Raw genomic sequence first — 22,311 nt, forward strand, 5'->3', positions numbered from 1 at the left:
TCTGTGTCCTCCGCCCAGGGTGTCTGTCAACCACGACGATGGCGATAGTAAAGAGCGAGAGCAGACTATACTGACGTGTGCTTTCAGTGTGCTGGGCGCTGGTCTGTATTCTCAGGAGCATTGTGTTTTATATTAATTCATCTCATCTTCCAACGACTGTGGGATCAGCATGACCGTGATCCCTACTTTTCAGAGGAGGAAACTGAGGCACAGGGAGATTAAATAACCTGCTTGAAACAAGCAGTCTGTGAGTGGTGGAGCTGGAATTCGAACCCAGGCAGCCCTGGCAACCCAGATGGCTGATGTTGTAGATCTTGTTTCCTCCCATCCACAGTTGACACCCCACTGCCAGTGGTTGTATGGACCAACCATTTCTAGGACTGTGGTTCTCTACGTTAATTCTACCCCAAGATGCCCAATTCCTCCAATTTCTACCAACAGCAATGTGAGGGAGGTTCAGACCCAGTTCGTCATACTTTCCCTCCGTCTCCCCATTTTCAGGGTTTCCCTGTGTATTCTTGATGATGGTAATAGAATGCTGGCTACCAGATATTGAGTTCCTAACTGATGTTTGGGACACTGGGCTGCCTTCAAGGCCTCACCTGTTCGAGGCCATCACTGTAGCCCATGAGGGGTAGATCCAGTTATTACAAGTAAGGAAAGGGAGGCCCAGAGAGGTTAATTGACCTGTCTAAAGCCACACAGCCTCATCCTAGGCTGAGTCAGGGTTTCAGACTCAGGCCTGTCCTCCTCCAGAGCCTGCGTGCTTTACTGTGAGGTCTAAGCAAGAGGCTTGTGGGCCAAATTGGGCCTCTGGGTGTTTTGCTCAGCCTGCACGGTGATGTTAAAAACGGAGAAGCTTTACCTGGAAATTCAGATTGCTTCTCATGAGAAATGGAAGGAGTTGGAAGCTCTGGGCCCACGGTTCCCCGTGGTGAAGGTGGTTACCGGCTGCACAGTCGGGGCCCTGGTGTGCCAGCCTGCTCCTGTCCTCCCTTTCCTGTTGCCCTCACCCATCCCCCTTGGCTACTGTTCCAGTCTGCCCCCCATCCCCCCATTAGCCCTGAGCTGCCTTCTTGGGGGTGGTGATGGTCATTATCACTGCTGTTTATTGAGGACCTACTGTGTGCCAGCTCCATCCAGCGTGGCTCTTTTGTGCTTTGTGCCGCCAACAGAGGGGTGTCTTTGCTCTTTTCCCCACAACTCTTTACAGTGCCTGCTACCCCTGGATGGGAGTTGAATGTGTTTAATTGAATCTGTGCTGTACCCGGCACTGGGCTGGACGTTGGGGGTCGCATTGTGCTATAGTCTGTCGTCAGTCGGGGTGCTTCTGGGTGCAAGGGACAGAAACCAAACTCTGTGGCTGAAAGAAAAAAGGTGGGGATTTAGTGGCTACAGGCTGAGAGGCCCAAGAGGTGAAACTGGCCTCCAACACACTCGGATACAAGCCTCGTCTGTGACCCTCAGGAGACTAGCTCTGAGCATCTCGGTGTTACGCTCCATTGGCTCTGTTCTCACTTTACCTTGAGGTGCCAGGACAGCGTCCACAGAGAGGATGAGTCCTGTGAGGTACTCCCACTGGCCCCTGCTTGAGCCCGGTAACTTGATTTTGATTGGGCACCTTCAAGCTGGCGATGAGGCTGGGGTCACTGGAAATGCATGGATGAAGCGGCGGGCTCCCAGATTGATACTCAGCTTATATACATCCACCGTGTTCTGCTTGCACATCTGTCCTCCCCATGAGATTGGAGGCACCCTGAGAGCTGGAGGTTTTCTTTTTTAGAAATCAATAGATGTTTGATAAGCCCCTGCTCTGGGTCAGGTCTAGAAATTCAGGAGCGATAAAAACAGCCCAGCCCTTGCTCTCATGAGGCCAGTGGCCTGGTGGGGATGAGAGGTGTCATCACAGGACTTACAAGGGACTCCCCTTCTTCCTTCCTCCCTCCCCCCATATATCTGTGGGGGTACTTCTTCTGTACCAGGCACCGTTCTAGGCCCTGGGAACATATACTAACCTTCTGTATGGATTTCCACAGGAGGGAAGTGTCTGCTTTCAAATGCATGCAAAGAGACGAGGTTGTTTTCTGGGTGTGAGTGGTGGGAGGCGCCCCTCCATGGGATGAGGGGCTTCATCGCGAAGCTAAGCCCTCAGGCGTTAGTGTTCACTGGCTCGTAGCAACACACTCCGGGAGGCTCATACTCCAGCCCTGTTCTCCCCTTTTGATTGTTCTGTCTCCCAGGGCAGTTTTGGCTTGCCTGTGTATATTTTCCCAACCATCCATTTCTTTAGTTTCTTCTGGGTGCCAGACACCTTGCAAAGGGCTTACCCTGGGTTACCTAACAGACAGCAGTCCTGACACTTACCTTGAGATAGAAGCTGTGCATCCCCAGATCTGTGCATGATGAAACTGAGGCTCAGGGAGGTTACCTGAGGCTCAGGGAGGTTACCTGCTCTGAACCTCGGTACCCCAGAGCCTCCCTGCCCTGCGGAGCTTTTGTATAAAGTTTTAAAATTAATTTTTCACTACGTAAGTATATTAGCCTTATAAAAAATGAAGATACTGCAGTGAAAGCTAAAGCCCCCTATGGTCTTTGCCATCTCAATCTTTGTTTTGGTAGAAAGCACAGTTTTGTAACTAGCGTCTCCATCAAGACTCAAAAAAAATTTTTTTTTACACACATATGTATGTACCTGTGGGAAATATATAGCGCCATTCTGTTAGTGGTATTTTGTTCCGTTAAAAAAAATACAAATAGGATCATACTATAGCTGCATTCTGCAACTTGTTTTATTTACTCAGCAGTATTTCTTTTCTTTTTTAAAATAAATATTTAATAAAATATCATTGCACGTAAGCTACTGAAGAAGTAGTCTCCTAGCATTTTTTTTTTTAAAATAGGAGTTTTGGAAGAAATGGCTTAACGGGATGTATTTTTTAAAACAGTAAAAAATGTCTGTTAAGGTGCAAAATTTTTAAGAGAAGTAGTTTGAGCATAGTAACTATTTCTGTTGCAGTTTTCAAGTGCTCTTGGCTGTAAAGTTAGGGTCAAACTTACTGTCACAGATATTTCTGTTCTTGCTGATAAAAGCTAGTAAGACTGAGGATTCTATTTTCTTTTGGATTTTTTTCTGCCTCTTGTTTCAAATAGGTGAGGAAATAAAAGATTTGTTTCCCCTTTTGGAAAAAAAAATTCCATTTGTGCACTAGTTGGACCACTAAAGATAAGATTTAAGGATCAGGGCATCAAGTCCCAGAGTTCTCGAGTAGAGATGGGCTAATGTTTTCTATAAAGGATCAAAGGATAAATATTTTAGGCCTTGCAGGCCAGTTGGTCTCTGTTGCAACTGCTCAGCTCTGCCGTTGCAGAGTGAAAGCAGCCACAGGCAGTACATAAACAGATGAACATGGCTGTGCGTCAATAAAACTTTATTTACAAAAACAGGAGAGGGGGGTGGATTAATCTGTGGGCCATAGTTTTCTGGCCCTGATCTGGACACTGGGGTGTTCTGTAGTCAAGTCCTATAGTTGGGGAGGAAGGGAAGGGCCAGAGGAGCTATAGCTGTTGAGTCACTCTGAAGTGTTTCTTCTGAGTTACCGGTTCTTCTGTATCTGATTTGCAAAGACCTACATCCTTGTATTCCATGGGAGGGCTGTGTGCTCTTCATTTATTTGGTCCCCTAGGTTGGATGACTAGGTTGTTTCTAATTGGTGGGCTTATATGGCCACCATCTGGCTGCCAGGATGTCAGCACCATGTGGTCTCCCCCCAGGGCCAGGGGCAAGGTGAAGCACTGCCGCATCAACCGGGACGGCCGGCACTTCGTGCTGGGCACCTCCGCCTACTTCGAGAGCCTCGTGGAGCTGGTCAGCTACTACGAGAAGCACGCACTCTACCGGAAGATGAAACTGCGCTACCCCGTGACCCCCGAGCTCCTGGAGCGCTACAATATGGTAGGTGGTTGACTCACTCGAGATTGGGTGGAATATCTTGTCTGAGGTTACGATTCATCTGTTTGTTCATTCAGCAAACCTTTCCTGAGCACTTACGTGTGTCCCACACGGCTCTACGTCCAACAGCGTGGACAAAGACCCTGCCCTTGGGCTCTTACAGTCTAGTGTAGGGGAGACAGACAATAAATGAAATTTAAAAAAATATACAGAGCATGTATCAGCTGGTGGGTGATAAGTGCTATGGAGAAAAACACACTGAGCAGGTGAATAAGTGGATAGAGCGATGGGGAAGGGGCTGCACTTCTCAAGGGTGCCCGGGAAGATCTCGCTGACAAGGAGACATGTGGGCAGACACAGGAGGTGGAGGAGGGAGCCCGCAGCTATGAGGAAGAAGAAAGAACAGCCAGTGCAAAGGTCCTGAGGTGAGAGCGTGCCTGAAGGCACAGAAAGGAAGCTGCTGTGGCTGGTGAGTGAGCCAGGGCGGGGGCAGAACTAAATAAGGATAGAACTGGGTGGTGTAGGGCCACTGTGAGACACGGGCTTTTATTCTGAGCCGTTGGGAGGGTTCTGAGCAGACAAGACAGCCGATCTGATTACCATGTCTCAGTTCCTATCAGATAGAGTCATTAACTTACTGAAAAGAGATTTACTGTGCACCAACCATGTGCCAGGAACTGTTCTAGATACTGGGAGTATGGTGGAACACCGTCGGCCGCTGGGAAATTTGGGCTCTAGAAAAGGGAGCTGGGTGACACACACGCACCGGGCAGGGTGAGTTACAACGAAGAAGAGAAAACAGGATGGTGTGCTAAGGGATGGGGCACTTCGTTAGACTGGGGCCACAGAGGTGGGAGCAGGCCTCCTGCAGAGGGTGAGAAGGGAGCCCAGGGAGCAGACTGGCCGGGAAGCTGTGCAGAGGCCAGTTCCGGGGGTGGGGGAGCAGGCGTGCACGAGACGGGAATGTGGCTGGTGGGGCTAAAGGCCAGTGAGAGAGGCAGAGGAAGGGCAGGAGGGATCTTCAGTGTGTGCTGGTGGAGGTTTACCCACCTCTCTGTGAAACAAAGCCCTGGTTTGTGGCATCTGCCAATTTCTGTGGTGTAAATACTGCCACGGTGGCCAGCGTCAAGCTGGTGACGTTGAGTGGCGGTCAGGAAGAGCGGTGAGCTCGCTCCAGCACACCACTGGATCTCAGGGTGTGTGTTCTTTTCTTACGTAGGAGCACAGTGCCTGGCACAGTGTAGGCCCGCATGGGGACCGCTCTCATTTTGGGGTAAAATTTCCAAGTTTTGGGGAACTTCTTAATAGCTTTTTACTGTCTCCACCCGCAAGGTGAGTAAACGATGAGGTTTCAGCTCTTCTCCTAGAGAGCAAGAAACCACAAAGGTGCGTAGCATCCTTGTTCTAAGGAAGGGCTGTCCCGGGAGCTTGGATGGCTCCATTTATTTTTCTCTCTTCTTTTTCAGGAAAGAGATATAAACTCCCTCTATGACGTCAGCAGGATGTACGTGGATCCCAGTGAAATCAGTCCTTCCATGGTACGGTGCCGAACTTCCAATTCACACTATTCCTTAGTTGCTAGACTGACATGGGGCCCACCCCCAAGTTAAAAGAGGGTAAGGGAGCATTTTGGAAAACTTGGCCCCCCATAATGTTTTTTTGAGAAGAAACTGATGATTGACAATACGACATCTAGTTTCAGGGAAGAGGTTAATAGAATTCCATCCAAACGCGACTGTGTTTTGCTAAAATTCTGAAGTTTGATGAACCACCTTTGGGCCACACAGCTTCTAATTAAAAGTCTTTCACATGTTTCTTGCTGAGTGACTGAGCCTGTGGTGTTCATAAATTCATTTGGTTCAGTGACCTCTTTGCAGTGCAAACGGTATCTTACATTCCCACCCCAGCTGCTCTGTAATTTCATGCAGGTGGGCCTGGATTTTTACTGTTAGCCTGCAGCTCCTGGTTTCATCTCAAATTCAGTTTGAGCCTGCGGCGAATTTTCTGTTTGGGGGGGCTGTCTGGTACACGATTAGTGTACAGTTCTCACTTAGGAAGGGGCCCTGCTGGTGGGCTCTGTAGAAATCCAGAGAGAAATTTGTTTAAACTTATAATCCTTGGCCAATGCAAATCCCTTTCAGCAAGAAGTGAAGTCTTGAAAAGTTGTGGGTGAATGGAACTGGGTGTGAAAGGCATTAGGGGACTTGGCTAAATAGCAAAAACTTTTATTAGAAGTGACAGATGCTTTGGTTATGAGAATGACATGGCCTCATGTCAGCCAGGTGTCAGGGTTTGGTGGAGGCCACGGTAAACTGGGGACACACAGCCCATCTCAAGGGCAGCCGCCCCCCGTTAGGAGTCGATGGCTGCCTTTCCAGAGATAAGGCTGGGTCTTCTGATTTCTCGAGACAAGCCAGTAATCTGGATGTTTGAGGTGAAATCTCCCCATTATAAAATCCTGGCAACTAAACCAAGTTGTAGAGAAAGTCTTCCTACACTCAGTGAGCCAAGTAAGACATGATTGTATGCAGAATTTGATCGCAAGCTGCCAGACCATGGTGAGTGCTTCAAAATAAAATTATTATTACTGTGACTGAAAAAATGATGTAAAAATTAAAGAAAACACTTTGAAAGCAAGAAAAAGAACCAGCCCTGGTCTCACCATCCCAGTGCAGTAGCTGTCTGCGTCTCTGGGTGTTCCGTCCCTTCTCGTCTTTGTCCGCGTGGAGGTGTATTTTAGCGTCACCACCACCAGCACCTGCCATTTTTATTCTGCTTTGTACACCTGCTGCTTGGCCACAGGTTGAGTTTCTCCACTGCTAAGCTAACTTAATGACCATTTTTGTTTAACCTGGTAAGCCAGGCAATTTAGATGAAGCACATGGACTGGAATTTTAACTTAAAAGGAGAGTGTGTTTTATGCTGTAGAATATTCTGGGTAACTGTGCCCATTTGGCTGTGTCCCCATCAGTGGCCATTTCGGTTGTTTCTAGGCTGTGCTCTTCTCATTAACACTAAACTGAACTTGCTCACCTGTGAGGCTTTGTATCTTTTGCTTTATGTCCTTTACATGAGCTCTTAGAACTGGAGTGATTAGATCAGTAATAACAGCTGACACATACTGATGACCACATAGCGAGCATTGTTCTAAGCACACGATGGCTCATTATTCCTCATAACAGCCCCAGGCATTAGGTACCATTTTTGTGCCCGTTGTACAGATGAGGAAACTGAGGTACACAGAGGTTGAATAATTGCTGAGGAAGGTGTGGAACTGGGATTTGGGTGCTCCCAGGAGTGCACTCTTAGCCAGTTTGCTGTGCCACATGCCCGCTTGGTCATCCAGTGGTGGTTCATTTCTCTAGTTCATGAGGGACCTGACATGAGGACCTCTCCTGCCATCTGTCAGGCTGGAGACTTGCTCCTTTGGAAGCCGTTATATGGCCCCCCCGCCCCCCGCCACTGGCTATACCTTCCTTGTGGCCTTGGAGTCTGGCAGTGACCTGTAGGATTTCATGGGGTAAGATGTGGCTCTGGTCCTTAAGTCTGCCCTGGAAGCAGGATGCACAGGTAGAGCCTGCACTGTTTGCAGGTGGGCGAGTCAAGGGCGAAAGCTCTGGTGGGAGGTTCCTGTGGCAAAGTTCATAAAACCCACATTGCTTCTTATGGAACATCACGAACTATGGCAGTAACTCATATTAATGGGTTCTTTCTCTGCTCAGTCACTTACCAGTCGGTTGACTTTGGGCAAGGATACTTCTTTGTGTACCTCTGTGTACCTCTACTTCCTCATCTGTAAAACAGGATATACTCCTACTGCTTACCTACCTGTGAGGGTTGTTGTGAGGATTAAGGAGATACTATAGATAAAAGGCCTAGAACAGGGCTTTGACTAAGAAATGCTAGCTCTTGTCATTTTTATCCTTTCGTGCATTATCTCATTTAATAGTCTCAGTGACCCTGTGAAGTATGTAAAGTTTTAATTCCTGTTTCACAGATGGGGAAACTGAGGCTGAGAGCGCCTCAAGATTATAGAGCTGGTAAGGAAGGGGCACACCGAGGATTTTAACCCACGTGTCTGACTCCATAGCCCATGCTCTGAGGAGTTTTATGGAGTCCTTATAAAACCCCCATCCCCATTTCCTTGGGTTGGGGGAGGGGCGGCCACTGATCTAAACAGGCTGGTTGTTTCTGAGGTTTTCCTCTTAGTGTTTGCTTGCTGTGTGTGTGGGTGTTCATTTTGTCATTGATTTATGCTTGCCAAGCAGCCGGCATTAAAGCAAGTTCACTGAAGAGAAATTTTGTCCTAAGTTCTGTCTTGTTTCTGCCAGTGCAGAGACCTCCTTTTGGTGAATTTCATGGAGGAGCACCTCAGTTACTCTTGCAAAATGTCAGCATCCTTCAGGAGCCTAGTTAGGGGATCACTGGCCTAGGTGAAAATGCTGGTGAGACTTGGGGATGTCCAGAAACGGTGTTGAGCTTGAACTTCCGGGAGGATGGACTTCCGGGAGCACAGGCACTGAGGACTTCAGAGGAGGAGGTTGTGGCTTAATGTGAAAGGCATGTCCTTTCCTTGTTGAGGAAATCGAGCAATACTGGCTCACTCTGAGGGGCCCTAGGCTCTGACTTAGGCCAGTCCCCATCCCCACTCCCTGGTATATGTCCTGGGGGCCGTGGCTCCCTGGCAATGCCAGCCCTTCACCAGCAGATGGCGTGGTAACCTTGGACTAAAGCCTCCCTCTGTTTTGAGAGGAACCAAATGTGCCAGAAGATGCAGCCGCCTCCTGCTCTTGTTGCCCGGCCTGACCTTTACCCTCTTGTTTTCCCTGAAAGCCTCAGAGAACCGTGAAAGCTCTGTATGACTACAAAGCCAAGCAAAACGATGAGCTGAGCTTCTGCCGTGGCGCCCTCATCCACAATGTCTCCAAGGAGCCTGGGGGCTGGTAAGGCTGAGGGGAGCTCTGACCCCTTTATCTGCTGTTCTGGGCTGGCTTTGACCTGTTGTACTTTCTGTAGGAAGGTGACTGATGCATGCTGTATTCAGAAAAGTGGATAAATAACAGTTACAATTCTCATGTCCTTTATCATATCGTTACATCTTATTATGTATTATTTTAATTATAACAGCAGCTGCTATTTCTTGAGGTCTTACTGTGTGCCAAGCACTATGCTGACTGCTTTCATACAGTAACCAAATCCTTGTTACAACCCTGCAGAGTTAGGACTATGATTATCCCCACTTATAGATGCAGTGAATGAAGCTTTCCAAGGTCCAGCTACTAAACAGCACAAGCCTGTGCGTTATTTTAAATTCAAATTCTTGTGCTATTCTTAGTCCCGTGCCCTACGCGCTGGCCCCATCCTGGACTGAAGAGGTACATTTTTAGGCCAAAGGCACCTGGGTGTTTGAGGGTTGAGTTCTCTCTTCTCCTTTTTCACCTGGGAATAAGAATTCTCTGCCCATCCATAGGTCCCTAGGCAAGTGGGTTCCTGGGATGATTCCTACTTTAGAGCCATAAGGACTTGTTCATAACCATGAGCACTTGCAGAGACTCAAGCACCTCACAAAATTGGCACCTCTTCCTTCTGCAAGATAGCTGCACCTGACTTAGAAATCTGAACAGCAGCCTGAATGGAGCACTGTCAAGCACTGTCTTAAGCACTTCATTTGAAATAATTCATTTAATGCACACAGTGATCCTAGAAGGTTGGTTCTGTTCTTACCTGCATTTTACAGACGAGGACACTGAGGCACAGAGAAGTGTGCAGTAACTTGTCCAGGGACACACAGCAGCCTGAGATTTGAAGCCAGGCCTTCTGACTCAAGAGGCCACACTTTTTCCTTACTCATGTGCTAGACCCAGAGGTGTTCAGACTTTTTGTTTTTTTAATTTGGAGAACCCCCTCTTTCCAACCCACTTCTTACCTGGATCCCCAGAGATCTTGTCTCAAGATGAGTTAAGAGACTGGAGTAAGTGCCTTTAGTGAGGGACTGAGGGTAGACCTTATGCCCAGCTGAGGTCCCCTCATTTCTTATTCTCTCCCTGGTGACAGTATTGCCACCTAGTGGGATGTCTGCCTCAGTCCACATTTTTTTGCATCCTCCCATGCTAGAGGACCAAATAATTGTGGTTCAAACCAGGATGCATTCGAGAGTGGAGGGAATGCAGTGTTGACACTACATCTGGACCACAGGTATAAACCATTCAGTTCTGGGCAAATGGTCCATACGGTCGCCCTGAATACAGCCAGACTTTGCTGGAGATGGGTCTGGAGAAATGAAGGTGAAAAGAATGTGAAAGAGGCTCACAACTGGCAATTCTGTGTTTCCACCAGGTTGTGGGACAGTCAGTCCTCTCTGCTTGTTCAGGTTAACAAACATTTGTTAAGCGCCCCCGAGGACAGATATGATTGAGACCGAGAAAGGTCTCACATCGAGGGGAAGACCGATGTATAACCGTTAAGTTAAATATAAGGCGCGGACTGGTTTGACGGCTGTGGGAACAGATGCCAAGGAGCACAGAGGAAGAGCACTCAGCCTAGGTGGCAGTCAGGGAAGGCTTCTTGGAAGAGGAAGGCCCCAGCTGAGTCTTAAATGGTTAGGAGCAAGCTGGCTATAAAGGGCATGGACCAAGGCATAGAAGTTAGACAGCATGGCAGGGCCACATGGGGAGGTGGCCACAGGTGGTCTGGAATGAATATCAGGTTCAAGTCACAGAGAGGTAGGAGTCGGGGTCCAGGAGCCCCTTCGGCTATAGCGTTCCAGGCTCTGATTGCCAGGCTGAACAGTCTAGGCTTAATTTTGAAGGCCTCAGGAGCTATTGGTATGGTGGGGTCAGAGGTGCATTCTGGAAGGAGCCCCCTGGCTGCAGAAAGTGGCCCACAAGAGGGGTTGGAGGAGGAGCCCTGCATGTCCAGGCACCGGACCTGGGGGCACATCTTGGAGGTGCCGCCAGTTTGGTTGAATCAAGACACGTACAAAAGTTGATTATGTCTCGTGTTATTAGTGTTGCTACAGAGGTGGGAAGGTCAGGGGTGGGGGGCACGATTTTAGCTGAGTAACAAGAACCAACACTGTTGGTCGCTTAATATGTACTAGGTGCTACTCAAAGCTTGTAGTGTATGTTAACTCATACAGTCCCAATAAAATCCTCTGAGGGAGGCACTGGGATGATCCCCACGTACAGATGGAGGGTCTGAGGCACAGACACCTCGTAGCTGATGGTGGAACTGGGTTTGATTCCAGGCCGTCTGGCTCCAGAACCTTTCTTATCCCACCCCTGTCTCTAAATTCACAGCCCTCCCTGAAAGGGGGCTGGGCCTCCGCTAGAGCTGAGCTTTCGTCTTGTATGGCGTCTGATGTCCACTTAAAGCACTGAAACTTTTGACTTTTGGTGGCTTTGACCGAACACTAGGATCATGGTAAGGGGAGGACGTGACCTCCAGCACTCACTGCTGATAAAAAAAAAAAAAAAAAAAAAAAAAGCAGAGGATCCCTTTGATAGGCTCCGCTGTCACAGATAACGACCCCCTCTACTGGCCACTCAGTCACTTGCCCCCTTCCCCCTCCCCCATCGGCTGGGAGCTAGTGAGCAGTGACCATCGCTCGGCCAAGGCCCTCTGATCCCCTCTGTGTTTCCATATAGGTGGAAAGGAGACTACGGAACCAGAATCCAGCAGTACTTCCCGTCCAATTACGTTGAAGACATTTCAACAGCTGACGGGGAGGACCTGGAAAAGCAGGTGAGTCTCCATCGTTCATCCCAGGGAGGGACCCACCGATCCTATTCTGGGGGGTCCACTGAGCCAGCTCCACGTTTTGTACGCGCTGTCCTGTGTTCCCCAAGGAGCTCCCGAACAGGGACAGCAGAGTGACGGGGAAATTGGGACTGTCCCCCGAGTTGTGGGTGACGGTCACTGTGACAAGACAGTCAGGTTTAAATCAGGCTGCTGCGCTGGGCTGGAAGGCTTTGCATATGCAGAATTCCCTCCGCAGTGAAAACGGCCACGGCCAAGCGGCCTGCGGATGAAACGTTTCGCTTGGCCGGCCTGGCATTCAGAACGTGCTTGGTGTAAGCAGGCCGGCCCAAGGGAAAGGTGCGTCGAGGCCCTCCTGGTGACATTGCAAACCTGGTTTCTGTTCCCCGCTCCCTCTTGCTCAGAAGGCTCGAAGAGCAGCTACTTTCAGTGCAACAGCAGTGCTCCAAGGCTGGAATCTTAGACTTTCTTCTAAGGGACTCGGGGCACTTTAGGAAGGCTGCATGGAGGAAGAGGCCTTTGAGTGTTAAAAGTCAAGTTAGAGTTCAGCAGCCAGAGACCAGCAGAAGGGAACTGCAGGTGGGAGGTACAGCCTAAGCAAAGGTGTGGTAGTGGAAACAGTTTTGTTCATTGCGCTCGGCCTGAGGCAGAGACGGTAACGCCCCCCCCCACACCCCTCCCCAGCTGTGTCCATCCCGCATTGCCCTTTACCCGCACAGTCGGCATTAGCCTGGGGGAGGGGTGGGGTAGTACATGTGATGGGCAGATACACAGTTCTTCCAGCTTTCCCGAGACCAGGAAACTCCCCACCTCACCTGACCCCTGGGATGGTTCAAATGTGCCGTGCGAGAGGAAGAGCTGGAAGACTGAGCAGGGCCCGGAAAGCCTTGAGGCGAGACTGCAGAGCTTAGGTGTTGCTCCCATAGGACACAGGGAGCCACAGAAGGTTCTTGAGCTGGGCTTGGAAAGGGGGCCAGTCCCATTTCCTGATAATGTCAGAAGAAAGGGTCTAGGGTGTTTCTGAAACCAGATCCACGGAAATGCTTCGAAACCTGCTCTGGAATTCACAAGGCGCCTTTTTACAGATTGGAAAATGAAACGCTGAACCTGCCAGCACCTGCTCGCTGCTGGGTCCCCACCAGCAACATGCTTCGTTATTTAGCTCTCTCCCCGTGGACGTAGCCTGTGATGAAAGTGCATTTTAAACAGTTCCAGAGGCAGTGCCTCTGCTAAACGGTATACTTTGGAAACTGGTTATCTTTTCACTATTCCCTTTAAGACGAGCGTGAGTTATGTCTTGTTTCTTCACAGATTATTGAAGACAATCCCTTAGGGTCTCTTTGCAGAGGAATACTGGATCTCAACGCCTATAATGTTGGTATGTGCACACATGGTCTCAGCCCAGATTTCCACCCAAATCTCCCCCCAGCCTGGCCTCAGGACCGCCCCAGACAGGGGGTCAGCTGTCCTGGGTCCTTCCAGCTTCGACTTGGTTGCTGAAGCTGAGTATTGGGCCAAGCTGGTTAATGACTATCATCTTACATCTTGATTGCTATGCTATTAACATCCGTAAAGCGCTATAATCTGGTGTTATATACCCTGGTGCGTATATATTAAGTGCTGGACTAATGGTGGCTGTTGTTATTCCCAACATCATCGTCCTCGTTGCAGGGGTCTGCCTGGGTCTCCCATGCTTTTCTAGGAGGAGCTGAGACGTTGGCTGGGCTGCAGTGGAGCATAGAGTTGGGGGTGTCTGGTTCTTAGCCCAGCTCTGCCTCTCAGTTGCTGCGAGACCCTGGGCCTGTCATTTCCCCTCTCAGAGCTGCAGCTTCCTGGCAGCTCAGCTGGGCGTCAGGAAACCTGGCCTCCCCCTCAGAGTCTGGTGCAGGAGGGAGCCCACAGCCTCAACCGTGGTGACAGGGGTGTGAGATGCATGGTGCTTCCTGGGCCTTTGAAGTGAGCATATAGCAGCTTCCAGACGAAGGAGCTGAAGGCAGTGAGGAGAGACTTTCTGGGCAAGAAGCCAGAGCGCCTTTCTTCTCTGAGCAGCCCGTGTTTCCATAGCCGGCCTCCGTGCCCCCTGTAGTCCGTCAGTCCACTAGCCTAGGCAGGGGGGCAAAGGATTCTTGGTTCCATTTCCAGTTAACGGATGAGAAAACCAAGCCCTGTCGTGACCACAGAAGCTGCCTGAGCTTCCACTGTGAGTTGTGAGACGAGCTGGGTCTGGGGCACTGGGGGCTCGTGCCCTCCCTGCTGTCACCCTTTGTATCATCCTGCGCTGAACTTGCACAGGCACGTGGTTCAGGGTGATGAGGAGGGAGCTTGGAGTCAGGTCTGACTTGAGCCCCAGCTTTGCCACTACCAGCTCTGTGACCTTCCGTGGGTTACTCTGCCTCAACAAGTCTCTGTTTCCCCTCCTGTGAAATGGGCAGAACAGGAGTAGCACCCCAAAAAGCTGTGATTAGACTTAAAGAAGATACAGAGCAGTGCCTGGCACGTGCGAGCCCAGAGATCTTCGTTGATGATATCACGTGGCCGATAATTTCTCCTCTCGTAGCCTTCATTTTCTCTTTCCAGAAAATACTTTCCCTGTAGAGAGAACCTATTCCACGCCTAGCTGCTCATGGCTGCTGGCGGTCCGTGGCTTGAGCTGATCACTGCAGTCTCTGCCTCCCTCTTCAATGGCCAACTAACGCCCCTGGGTCTCTGCCTCAAATTCCCTCTCCTCTCTCTGATGAAGGACACTGGTTCCTCGATTTAGGGTCTACCCAAAATGCAGGGACGATCTCATCCTGAGATCCTTCCGTACATCTGCACAGACCCCATTTCCAGATAAGGTCACATTGACAGGAACTGCACATTAAGACGTGGACCGCTACCTGATACAAGGTAGATGTCCCGGTCGGCGCTTTGACAATGATGGTGGGGTTGGGGTCATAAGAGAAGTGGCCTGGGGAAGTGGAAATCTGGTCTTCTTTGGCTTTCTAACAGGCTGATCAGGCCTTTTGTTATCCTTTCCTAAAGTAAAGGCCCCACAGGGGAAGAACCAGAAGCCTTTCGTCTTTATCTTGGAGCCCAAGAAGCAGGGTGACCCTCCGGTGGAGTTTGCCACAGACAAGGTGGAGGAGCTGTTTGAGTGGTTCCAGAGCATCCGGGAGATCACCTGGAAGATCGACACCAAGGTAAGCCTTTTGCTTACCTGGGCTCAGGTGGGCCTGATATTCTCAGGCTTGTGGTACTCTGCTGAGGTGGGGTGGGTCCGGGCTGCCGGAGGAGCAGGCCCAGCGGCCCCACAGAGTTCGGGGGTTAGAGGGGGGGGTGTTCAGACGACAGGAGCACTGCGGAGAGGAAATGGGTACTGGAGGTCCACCTGCGGAGCTGGGTCTGGTTTGAACCTTTGAACCTGAAGGCTCACGGTGTGTGCAGTGTCCCTTGATGTTTGGGGCCTGTCGGGTCCTGTGTGTCTTAACAAGAAAGTTTTGCCTTCCTCATTTGGAAAGTTTTCTTGTTTCTTAATACTGTTCAAAGCAGCCTGGATCCTTCCGGTGCACGTTCACTGAGCTCACGTCTCTGGACTGGAAAGGGCCCTGGGAATACTGTAATCGACAAGACACAGCCCTTTCCTTCCAGAAGTTTGTATCCTTGTGGGGGGAACTTCCAGTCTTGATGGGAATGAGCTTTTGAGGGTTTATCCTCAACGGAGCATTAGGGTTTGTCTGGAGGCCTTTTGAAAAGGGCGAGGTTCTAGGTAAGAACAGGAGGTTTAGAATTAAGCCAACTGGAGTTTGCATCCTGGCAGGGTTGGACCCTGAGCAGGTAACCACATCTCTCTGGGCCTCAGTTTCCTTGTCAGTAAAATGAGGAGCCAGATACCTAACTCACAAGATGAAAGGAGATGATGCATAGAAAGTGCTGGCCCAGAGCCTGACCCACGGCAAGGGCTCAGGTCACCACAGGATTTAATCATCACGTTGTCTTCATGCCAGGAGGACATGGGGAAGTGTTGCTGTGTCTTGGATGATGGAGCAAGGTGCTGTCTGCTCTTCCTTGTGGCCACGGAGCTGGGAAGAAGTTCTAGGGTTTCCCATGTACCCAGTTGCTTCTAGGACTGACTTTAAGGCTTTCTCAGGACCTCCTGGATCCCTCTGACCTCGGGTTATAATTGATGAGTCTCCCTCCTCCAGTGTACTTGGCTTGATTTTTTCTTCCCCCTGTGGGGGACTTTGCAGCTTGGCCAGTCTGTGGTCACCAGAGGCCCCCTGACTCATCCTTTCGACACCCTGGAGTAAAGTCCTCTTCTTTCGAAGACTTTGTGCCGAGAGCTGTTCAGATGGGCACCCTCCCTGGCAGGGCCTGCCGTCTTTCCCCCATCCCAGAATCTAGTCAGAGGCCCTACATACGGGTCCTTATTCTTCACAAGACCTGTCACATCATCACATCAGTCACTTGGGATGAGCCACGCGCTTGTGGCCAACAAGGCTGTTCCCACCTTCCCCCATGGGGCCATCTCATCTGCCCTCGGTGCCTCCAATGCAGTAGGGCTCCGAGGCCCAGGGGGTTGCCACTGTCCTGGGGTCCCTCTGAGAGGTGATTTCCTCCTGTCTTCTTCTGCGTGTGTTTTCATGGTCGGCTGAGTGGCTGTCGTCACGATCTGCACGGCACCGTTTGCGAGCATGTGATTGTCCTGAGCATCTTCTAGTACTTGGGACTCTAGGCCCGTGTAGCTGAGAACGGAGAAAAACACCAGTGAGGAGGAAGCCTTTAGCCACTTTATTCTCAGGCACTCACGCCCCCTCTGAGTGTGGGGCTCGGAGGGAAGGGGCATGGCGATGACACCCTCAGCCGGGTGCTTCCTGGCTCTCTCCCTTTCTCTTAATGGAGGAAAATGTGACTTCACCTGAAGGCTGTCCCCTTCATTCCCCAGCACATGACGGTTTCTGAGGCTAAGCCTAGCTCTGGAAGGCTGCTGTGCTCTGCCTTGGTCTATGTTCCTTTTTAATTAGCTTTTACATCTGCTTAGTCTTATCACATTTCATACGAATGTTAAAAAACAGAACAGGAGTCAGCAGAATGGACAAAGGTTCCACTCTGAACACAACCAGCTGTAGGGCTTGCCGGTGTGGGAACAAGCAAGGTGGACCCATGCTGCCCCCGGGAAAGCAACAGGAAGTGTGCTCTCAGCTCACTGCTGGGAGCTCCTCACCGAGGCCCTAGGAGCCTGCTCAGGGCTCTGTAATTTCACATCATCTCTGGCTTCTTTTGGTCAAATGGCAGAAGACCAGTCACTAGGATTCATCTAGTTAGTGAGTTTCCAAAGCCTGACCAATGAAGTGTGTTGTGATTTCAAACTCTGAGATGGCCTATGGGCAAAGTCTGTGGGTCTGGAGAGTAACTGTTCTACAATTTGGCAGTAGCGACTGGTATTTCATCGTGAACTGATACTGTTTTCTACCGAGGTTGAGAAAAAAAGTGATGCCCCATAACACTACATGGCTCTGTGCCTGGTGAAGCCAGAGGTCCACACGTGGACACAGCTGTGGCTTGCCTCAACCCACCCTTACTTCAGGCGGGCCTACTGTCGTGAGAAGTGAGCTGTGTTGTTGCTAGGGTTTCCTCTCCCCAAATAACCTGCGGGGAAAATTGTGTACTAAGAGGACAAAGCCAGACTGACACAAGGATTAGGAAAGAACACCTGAGGTTTGAGCTTAGACAATGCTTCAGTCTCCCTGACGGCATCTGGCCGTAGACGATCTGGCTGACACCTTCTTTGTCTCTTGCTCCGTGCCCGTCCCACCCACACCAGCCCTTGGAGCCTTGCCGCTACCTTGCTTTGTGCCCAGGAACATTCAGGGAGTGTGGGAAGGACTGGTGAAACCTGGGTGTGCTTCGACGAACAAGGGCAGATTTCACGTTCTGATCTTCCCTGGTGATGTGGCTGCTGCCGGAGCTCATGTAAAAAGCTCGTTTGCTGGTCACTGCCAGGGTCCACTTGGGCCCCAGGATCTTTGTCAGCAGTCATGAGTTGGAGGCATTCTTACAGACAAAATCGGGTGCCCGCGCCTGCTTGTTTAAAAAGTGGATGCTCTTGTCCTTGGCCCGGAAAGGCATTTCTGGGGCAATCCGTGTCGCACCCCTTGTTTGCCACGTGATCGGCGAGGGCAGAGGCCTCCTTCTTTAATTCTCTCAATAGCTCCAGGAGGTTAGGTATTCAAGTTAGCCTCATCGTACAGTTGAGGAAACTGAGGCACAGAGAGGCTAGGTGACTTGTGCCGTCGGCAGAGCCAGCAAATTGGGCCAGCTTTCAAACCCGCCTCTGAGTCCAGTCCCCACAGTTGTAACCACTGTGATGCTCCTGTCACCAAATCACCACCTGTCACCAGAAGACTCACCCCCTGCAGGGTCCTGCTCCCAAGGGACATGCCTCAGTGTGGACACTGGTCTGGACACTAGTGTTGAAAGGCGCCAACATAGATAGTCGGACGAGAGACAGTGCAAGGCCAAGACCGGGTGAGGCAGTGGGCATTCTGGAAGGCTTGAGGGATGCAGCATCTCTTTCCCAGGCCTGGATGGAGTTACCCAGGAAGGCGTCCTGGGGAAGGAGTGATCTGGGTGGCGTCCAGAATCCTACGGACCTGCAGAGGAGGGAGGAGGATGGAGGCGGCAGGATGAGGGGCCAGGACGTTGTCACTGTGCTTCAGAGGGACCTGGGATATGAACCTGGCGGCCTTTCAGACAGGCCTCTTCCCGTACCTGGTGGCTGAGGGTGGAGAGGGGGCGAAGCAGAGGGGTAACACAGGTGAGGCCGATTGCTTAAGCATCTGGTCTCGGCCTGCTGTGGAGCCCGGGGTAAGCTACTCAACCTCTGTGTGTGCTGTAATGTCGTGGAAGAGTGGAGATAAACTGTACCTCTCAGGGACGTGTGGGCTTAGGTATAGTATCCATCAAGCACTTAGTGTGCACTGCCTGAAGCTAAGCAACCTCCCAGATGGTGAATGTTACCATCTGTGAACGATATTCTCTCTAGGGTTCCCCCGCTTGGCCAATGGGGGATGGGTCAGAAGTTGGTGAGGCCAGAGAGGGTTGTCTGGTTTGGAGTGGAGTGAGAGCCCATCCTTACCTGGAGATGGATTTGACCGTGGGTCCTCCGAGGGCGAGTGGCTCCCAAGTCCTTGGTGTGTGGCCCGGGCCGTGGAGAGTCCTCTGCAAAGCGAGGTGCACGTTGCAGGGAGGTGGGGTGCAGGGGACAGCGAGTGAGCACAGGGAGGCCATGGCCTAGAGTGGTCCTGGGCTTGAGAACTAGAATCTGACGAACTGTCACAGCGTGGTTTCAGGAGGAGGGATAGGGCAGCGCGCCGAGAACAGAGGGTTGAGAGAGGGGTGGTGACAAAGAAGAGCCCTCGTTCCCCTGTATTCTCGAGAGTTGTGGTCAGAGACTGAGCTGGACAGCGATCCTGGGTGGAGACAGCTTGGTGGAGAATTTCCAAAGTAAGAGGACGGGCAGGGGAGAGGAGAACTTTCCACCACATTTAAGATGTGAGCATGTGTGAGGGCCAAAGAGAAGAGGGGACCCAGAGGAGGAAGACGCCTGCCAGGTGCTGGGAGGATGGGATTTCGCAGGTGCCGGCTTGAGGGCTGAAACTCGAGATTGGCTCCACACAGGAGAACAACATGAAGTACTGGGAGAAGAACCAGTCCATCGCCATTGAGCTCTCGGACCTGGTCGTCTACTGCAAACCAACCAGCAAGACCAAGGACAACCTAGGTACCGTCTCCCATCACTCTGCCCCCCAACCTCGGGGGAAACTCTTGATTCCATTTGAGTCTGGCGTTGTGAAAAGCGTTCCTACTCGTCTTAACTGTGCTAAGTGGGAACCTCCCCTTCAGTTTGTCCTCAGGGCGAGGATGCTGGTGAAACAGGCCCTTCTGGTATGTTCAGAAGGCAAACCCTCTTAAAGGGTGGATTAATTTTTCTGCTGCTGTAACAAGTTACTACGAACTTGGTGGCTGAAACAACATGTATTTATTCTCTCACAGTCGTGAGGCCGAGGTCTAAAATCAGTATCACTGAGCTGAAATCAAGGTGTCAGCAGAGCCCCACTCCCTCCAGAGGAGGATCTGTTCCTTGCCTCTTGCACCTCTGATGGTTGCTGGCATTCCTTGGCTTGTGGCCGTGTCACTCCAGTCTCTACCTTTGTGGTCATATTGCCTTCTCTTCTACGTAGTCAAATCCCCCTATACCTTTCAGTTATAAGGACTTTGTGGTTTCATTTAGGGCCAGATAATCTCCCCCTTTCAAGCCCTTCAATTTAATCAATCTGCAAAGTCCCTTTCCTATATAAGGAACACAGTCACAGGTTCCAGAGACCAGGACCTAGATATCCCTGGGGGCCATTATTTGGCCTGCTGCAGAAGGATACAAAAATGGATCTCCTACCAAATCCTCCAAAGTAGCAAGTTCTTTCATCTAATAATGGTCCTGTTCATATTTTCTTCCTCCTTTTGAGCAACTCGTGTCTCTGATCTCCAGAATCTGTAATTCCAAGGCAGAGGACCAGAGAAGCAGTACTAAACCTCAGCATTAATGGTCACTGGGAGGCTAGTCCCTGGGTACCTCCACACGCAGGGAAAGATGTCATAGCTCTGAACCAGACGCGGCCACGCTCAGCGTGTTAAGAGCTGTCCTACCACAGCTGGATGTGAAGCAGCAGAGCTTCATCCAAGCAAAGGATTGTTTGCGTTTTCCCACAAGTCTCCTCCCATTCATTGTCCCCTCACCCACACAGGCATCCCCTCTCCTGTCACATCCCTTCCTGCTGGCATTCGTTTCTCCCTCCACCAAGATGCTGGGTTCACTCATCTTGTGCCTGCAACACCTTTGATGAGGAACAGATCCAACGTCCGCACCTTCCACTCCTCAGATCTCCTCCTCCCTGCGGATCCCATTTCCCCCACTCCTTTCTGTAACTGTACCGCTTTTGTGGTTTCTTGTACAAGGCTGCTGGTAGTTCTAAACAAAAAGTAAATTACAATAATGCTAGACTAAAAGGCTGTGGGAACACTGGGCTCCCTCTTAATATCTGGGCGCGGCCCCCGCCCCCGGCCCCGGAGGGGAAAGCCCACAGCAGAACCAATTATGGCAGTATCGTCATAACCACTTGAATGTCTCATCCGGGAGAGATTCCTGGTTTCATTTCACGACCTGCACATCCCGCCAGTACGTTAGGCGTTAAGAAAATGTGCGAGACACAGAATAAACGCGACTCCCTCTCTTTGTGCAGAAAACCCCGACTTCCGAGAAATCCGCTCCTTCGTGGAGACAAAAGCTGACAGCATCGTCAGACAGAAACCCAACGATCTCTTGAAATACAATCAAAAGGGCCTGACCCGCATTTACCCCAAAGGACAGCGGGTGGACTCCTCCAACTACGACCCCTTCCGCCTCTGGCTGTGTGGCTCCCAGATGGTGGCACTCAATTTCCAGACACCAGGTAAAAGGGGGCTGATTGTGGCCAATAAATCTGAGACGACGGAGCATCATTCCAGGCACAGTCTGCTGGGGCCACCGGTGTGATGTGGTGTCTTAGGAGTTGTCAGAGTTCAGCCAGCCTGCTAGCGCGAGGCCCATCCCCTTGAACAGAGTGATGACGGGGACCCCTGGGCATGCCAGGTGCTTGTGTGACGGGCTCCGTGATGGCAAGTGACAGACGCGAAGTCAGTCCGGTTTAAGAGAGAAAGGAAATGCATCCACACACGTAATTTAAACAAGTCTAGGAACTGAGCTTCAGGCAAATGGATTCAGGTGTTCAGTGGCTGTCTTCCGGTCCCCTCTCCGGGCCCATCCTTCTCTGAGGGCTTGCTGCCCAGGCTGTCTTCTGGAGATAATCATATGCTGGGAAAGGCCAACACGCCCAACTTCTTTATGCAAAGGGTGGCATTAATCACGATGCTTTGCACTTTGGTGGGTATTTAAGCCTCTTTGGAGGACCTGTTGATCAGTCATCTCCTTTGTATTTTTGTGCCTGCACAGGATTCCACTGAGCAGAACCATAAGGTCTTCACCTGATCCCCTGCTGAGGCACATTTAGGTTATTTCCCTTCATTTGCCACTACAGACGGCACTACCCCCTGTAACCTTATGTGAGCATCACTTTAGATATGGGAGCATGTCTGTGGGGCAGAATTCTCAGAAGTGCAGGCTGGGTCAAACAGCTTTGATCAGCTTGGCCCTGAGGAAAACCACTGCACACCTGTATCCAGGAGGGTCTGAGCGAAGACACTTAGCCACCCTGCTCTCCATGGGGACTGCAGGCAGGAGTGCGAGCGGGCGAGACGTTTACACCCTTTTTGGCAAAAGTTGACCAACTTAGTTTTAGCAAAACTTTTCAGTCTTTGATAGGTGAAAACTGATGTTACACTGTAGTCACAGCTTCCCTTACTGGTAACTTCTCTTTTTATGAGTAACATTAACCAGGTTTTCATGTACTTCAGAAGCATTTGTGTTTTCTTTTCCACAGACTTCATTCATGCTTCTTACCCAGTTTTTCTAAGGGGGTTTAGGTATTCACAGCACACAGTTACCAGATTTCTTAACAGGTTAAATTTAT

The 22,311-nt window shown here is 50.6% G+C and overlaps 1 protein-coding gene across 1 annotated transcript in view; it reads left to right on the plus strand.

The window, feature by feature from the left end:
• The window catches only part of PLCG2 (phospholipase C gamma 2), a gene marked incomplete at its 5' end in the record, with an annotated part of 140,294 nt that overhangs the window by 100,332 nt on the left and 17,651 nt on the right, over positions 1 to 22,311 (plus strand). The window contains 8 exons of the mRNA XM_082677782.1: positions 3,772 to 3,952; positions 5,416 to 5,487; positions 8,783 to 8,892; positions 11,596 to 11,692; positions 13,019 to 13,085; positions 14,732 to 14,889; positions 19,367 to 19,469; positions 20,986 to 21,195. Of these exons, the coding sequence (XP_082533908.1) occupies positions 3,772 to 3,952; positions 5,416 to 5,487; positions 8,783 to 8,892; positions 11,596 to 11,692; positions 13,019 to 13,085; positions 14,732 to 14,889; positions 19,367 to 19,469; positions 20,986 to 21,195 (998 nt within the window). The remainder of the gene's footprint in view (positions 1 to 3,771; positions 3,953 to 5,415; positions 5,488 to 8,782; positions 8,893 to 11,595; positions 11,693 to 13,018; positions 13,086 to 14,731; positions 14,890 to 19,366; positions 19,470 to 20,985; positions 21,196 to 22,311) is intronic.

This window comes from Grampus griseus, assembly GCF_964374135.1.
Source record: "Grampus griseus genome assembly, chromosome: 19".
Lineage (NCBI taxonomy): Eukaryota > Metazoa > Chordata > Mammalia > Artiodactyla > Delphinidae > Grampus > Grampus griseus.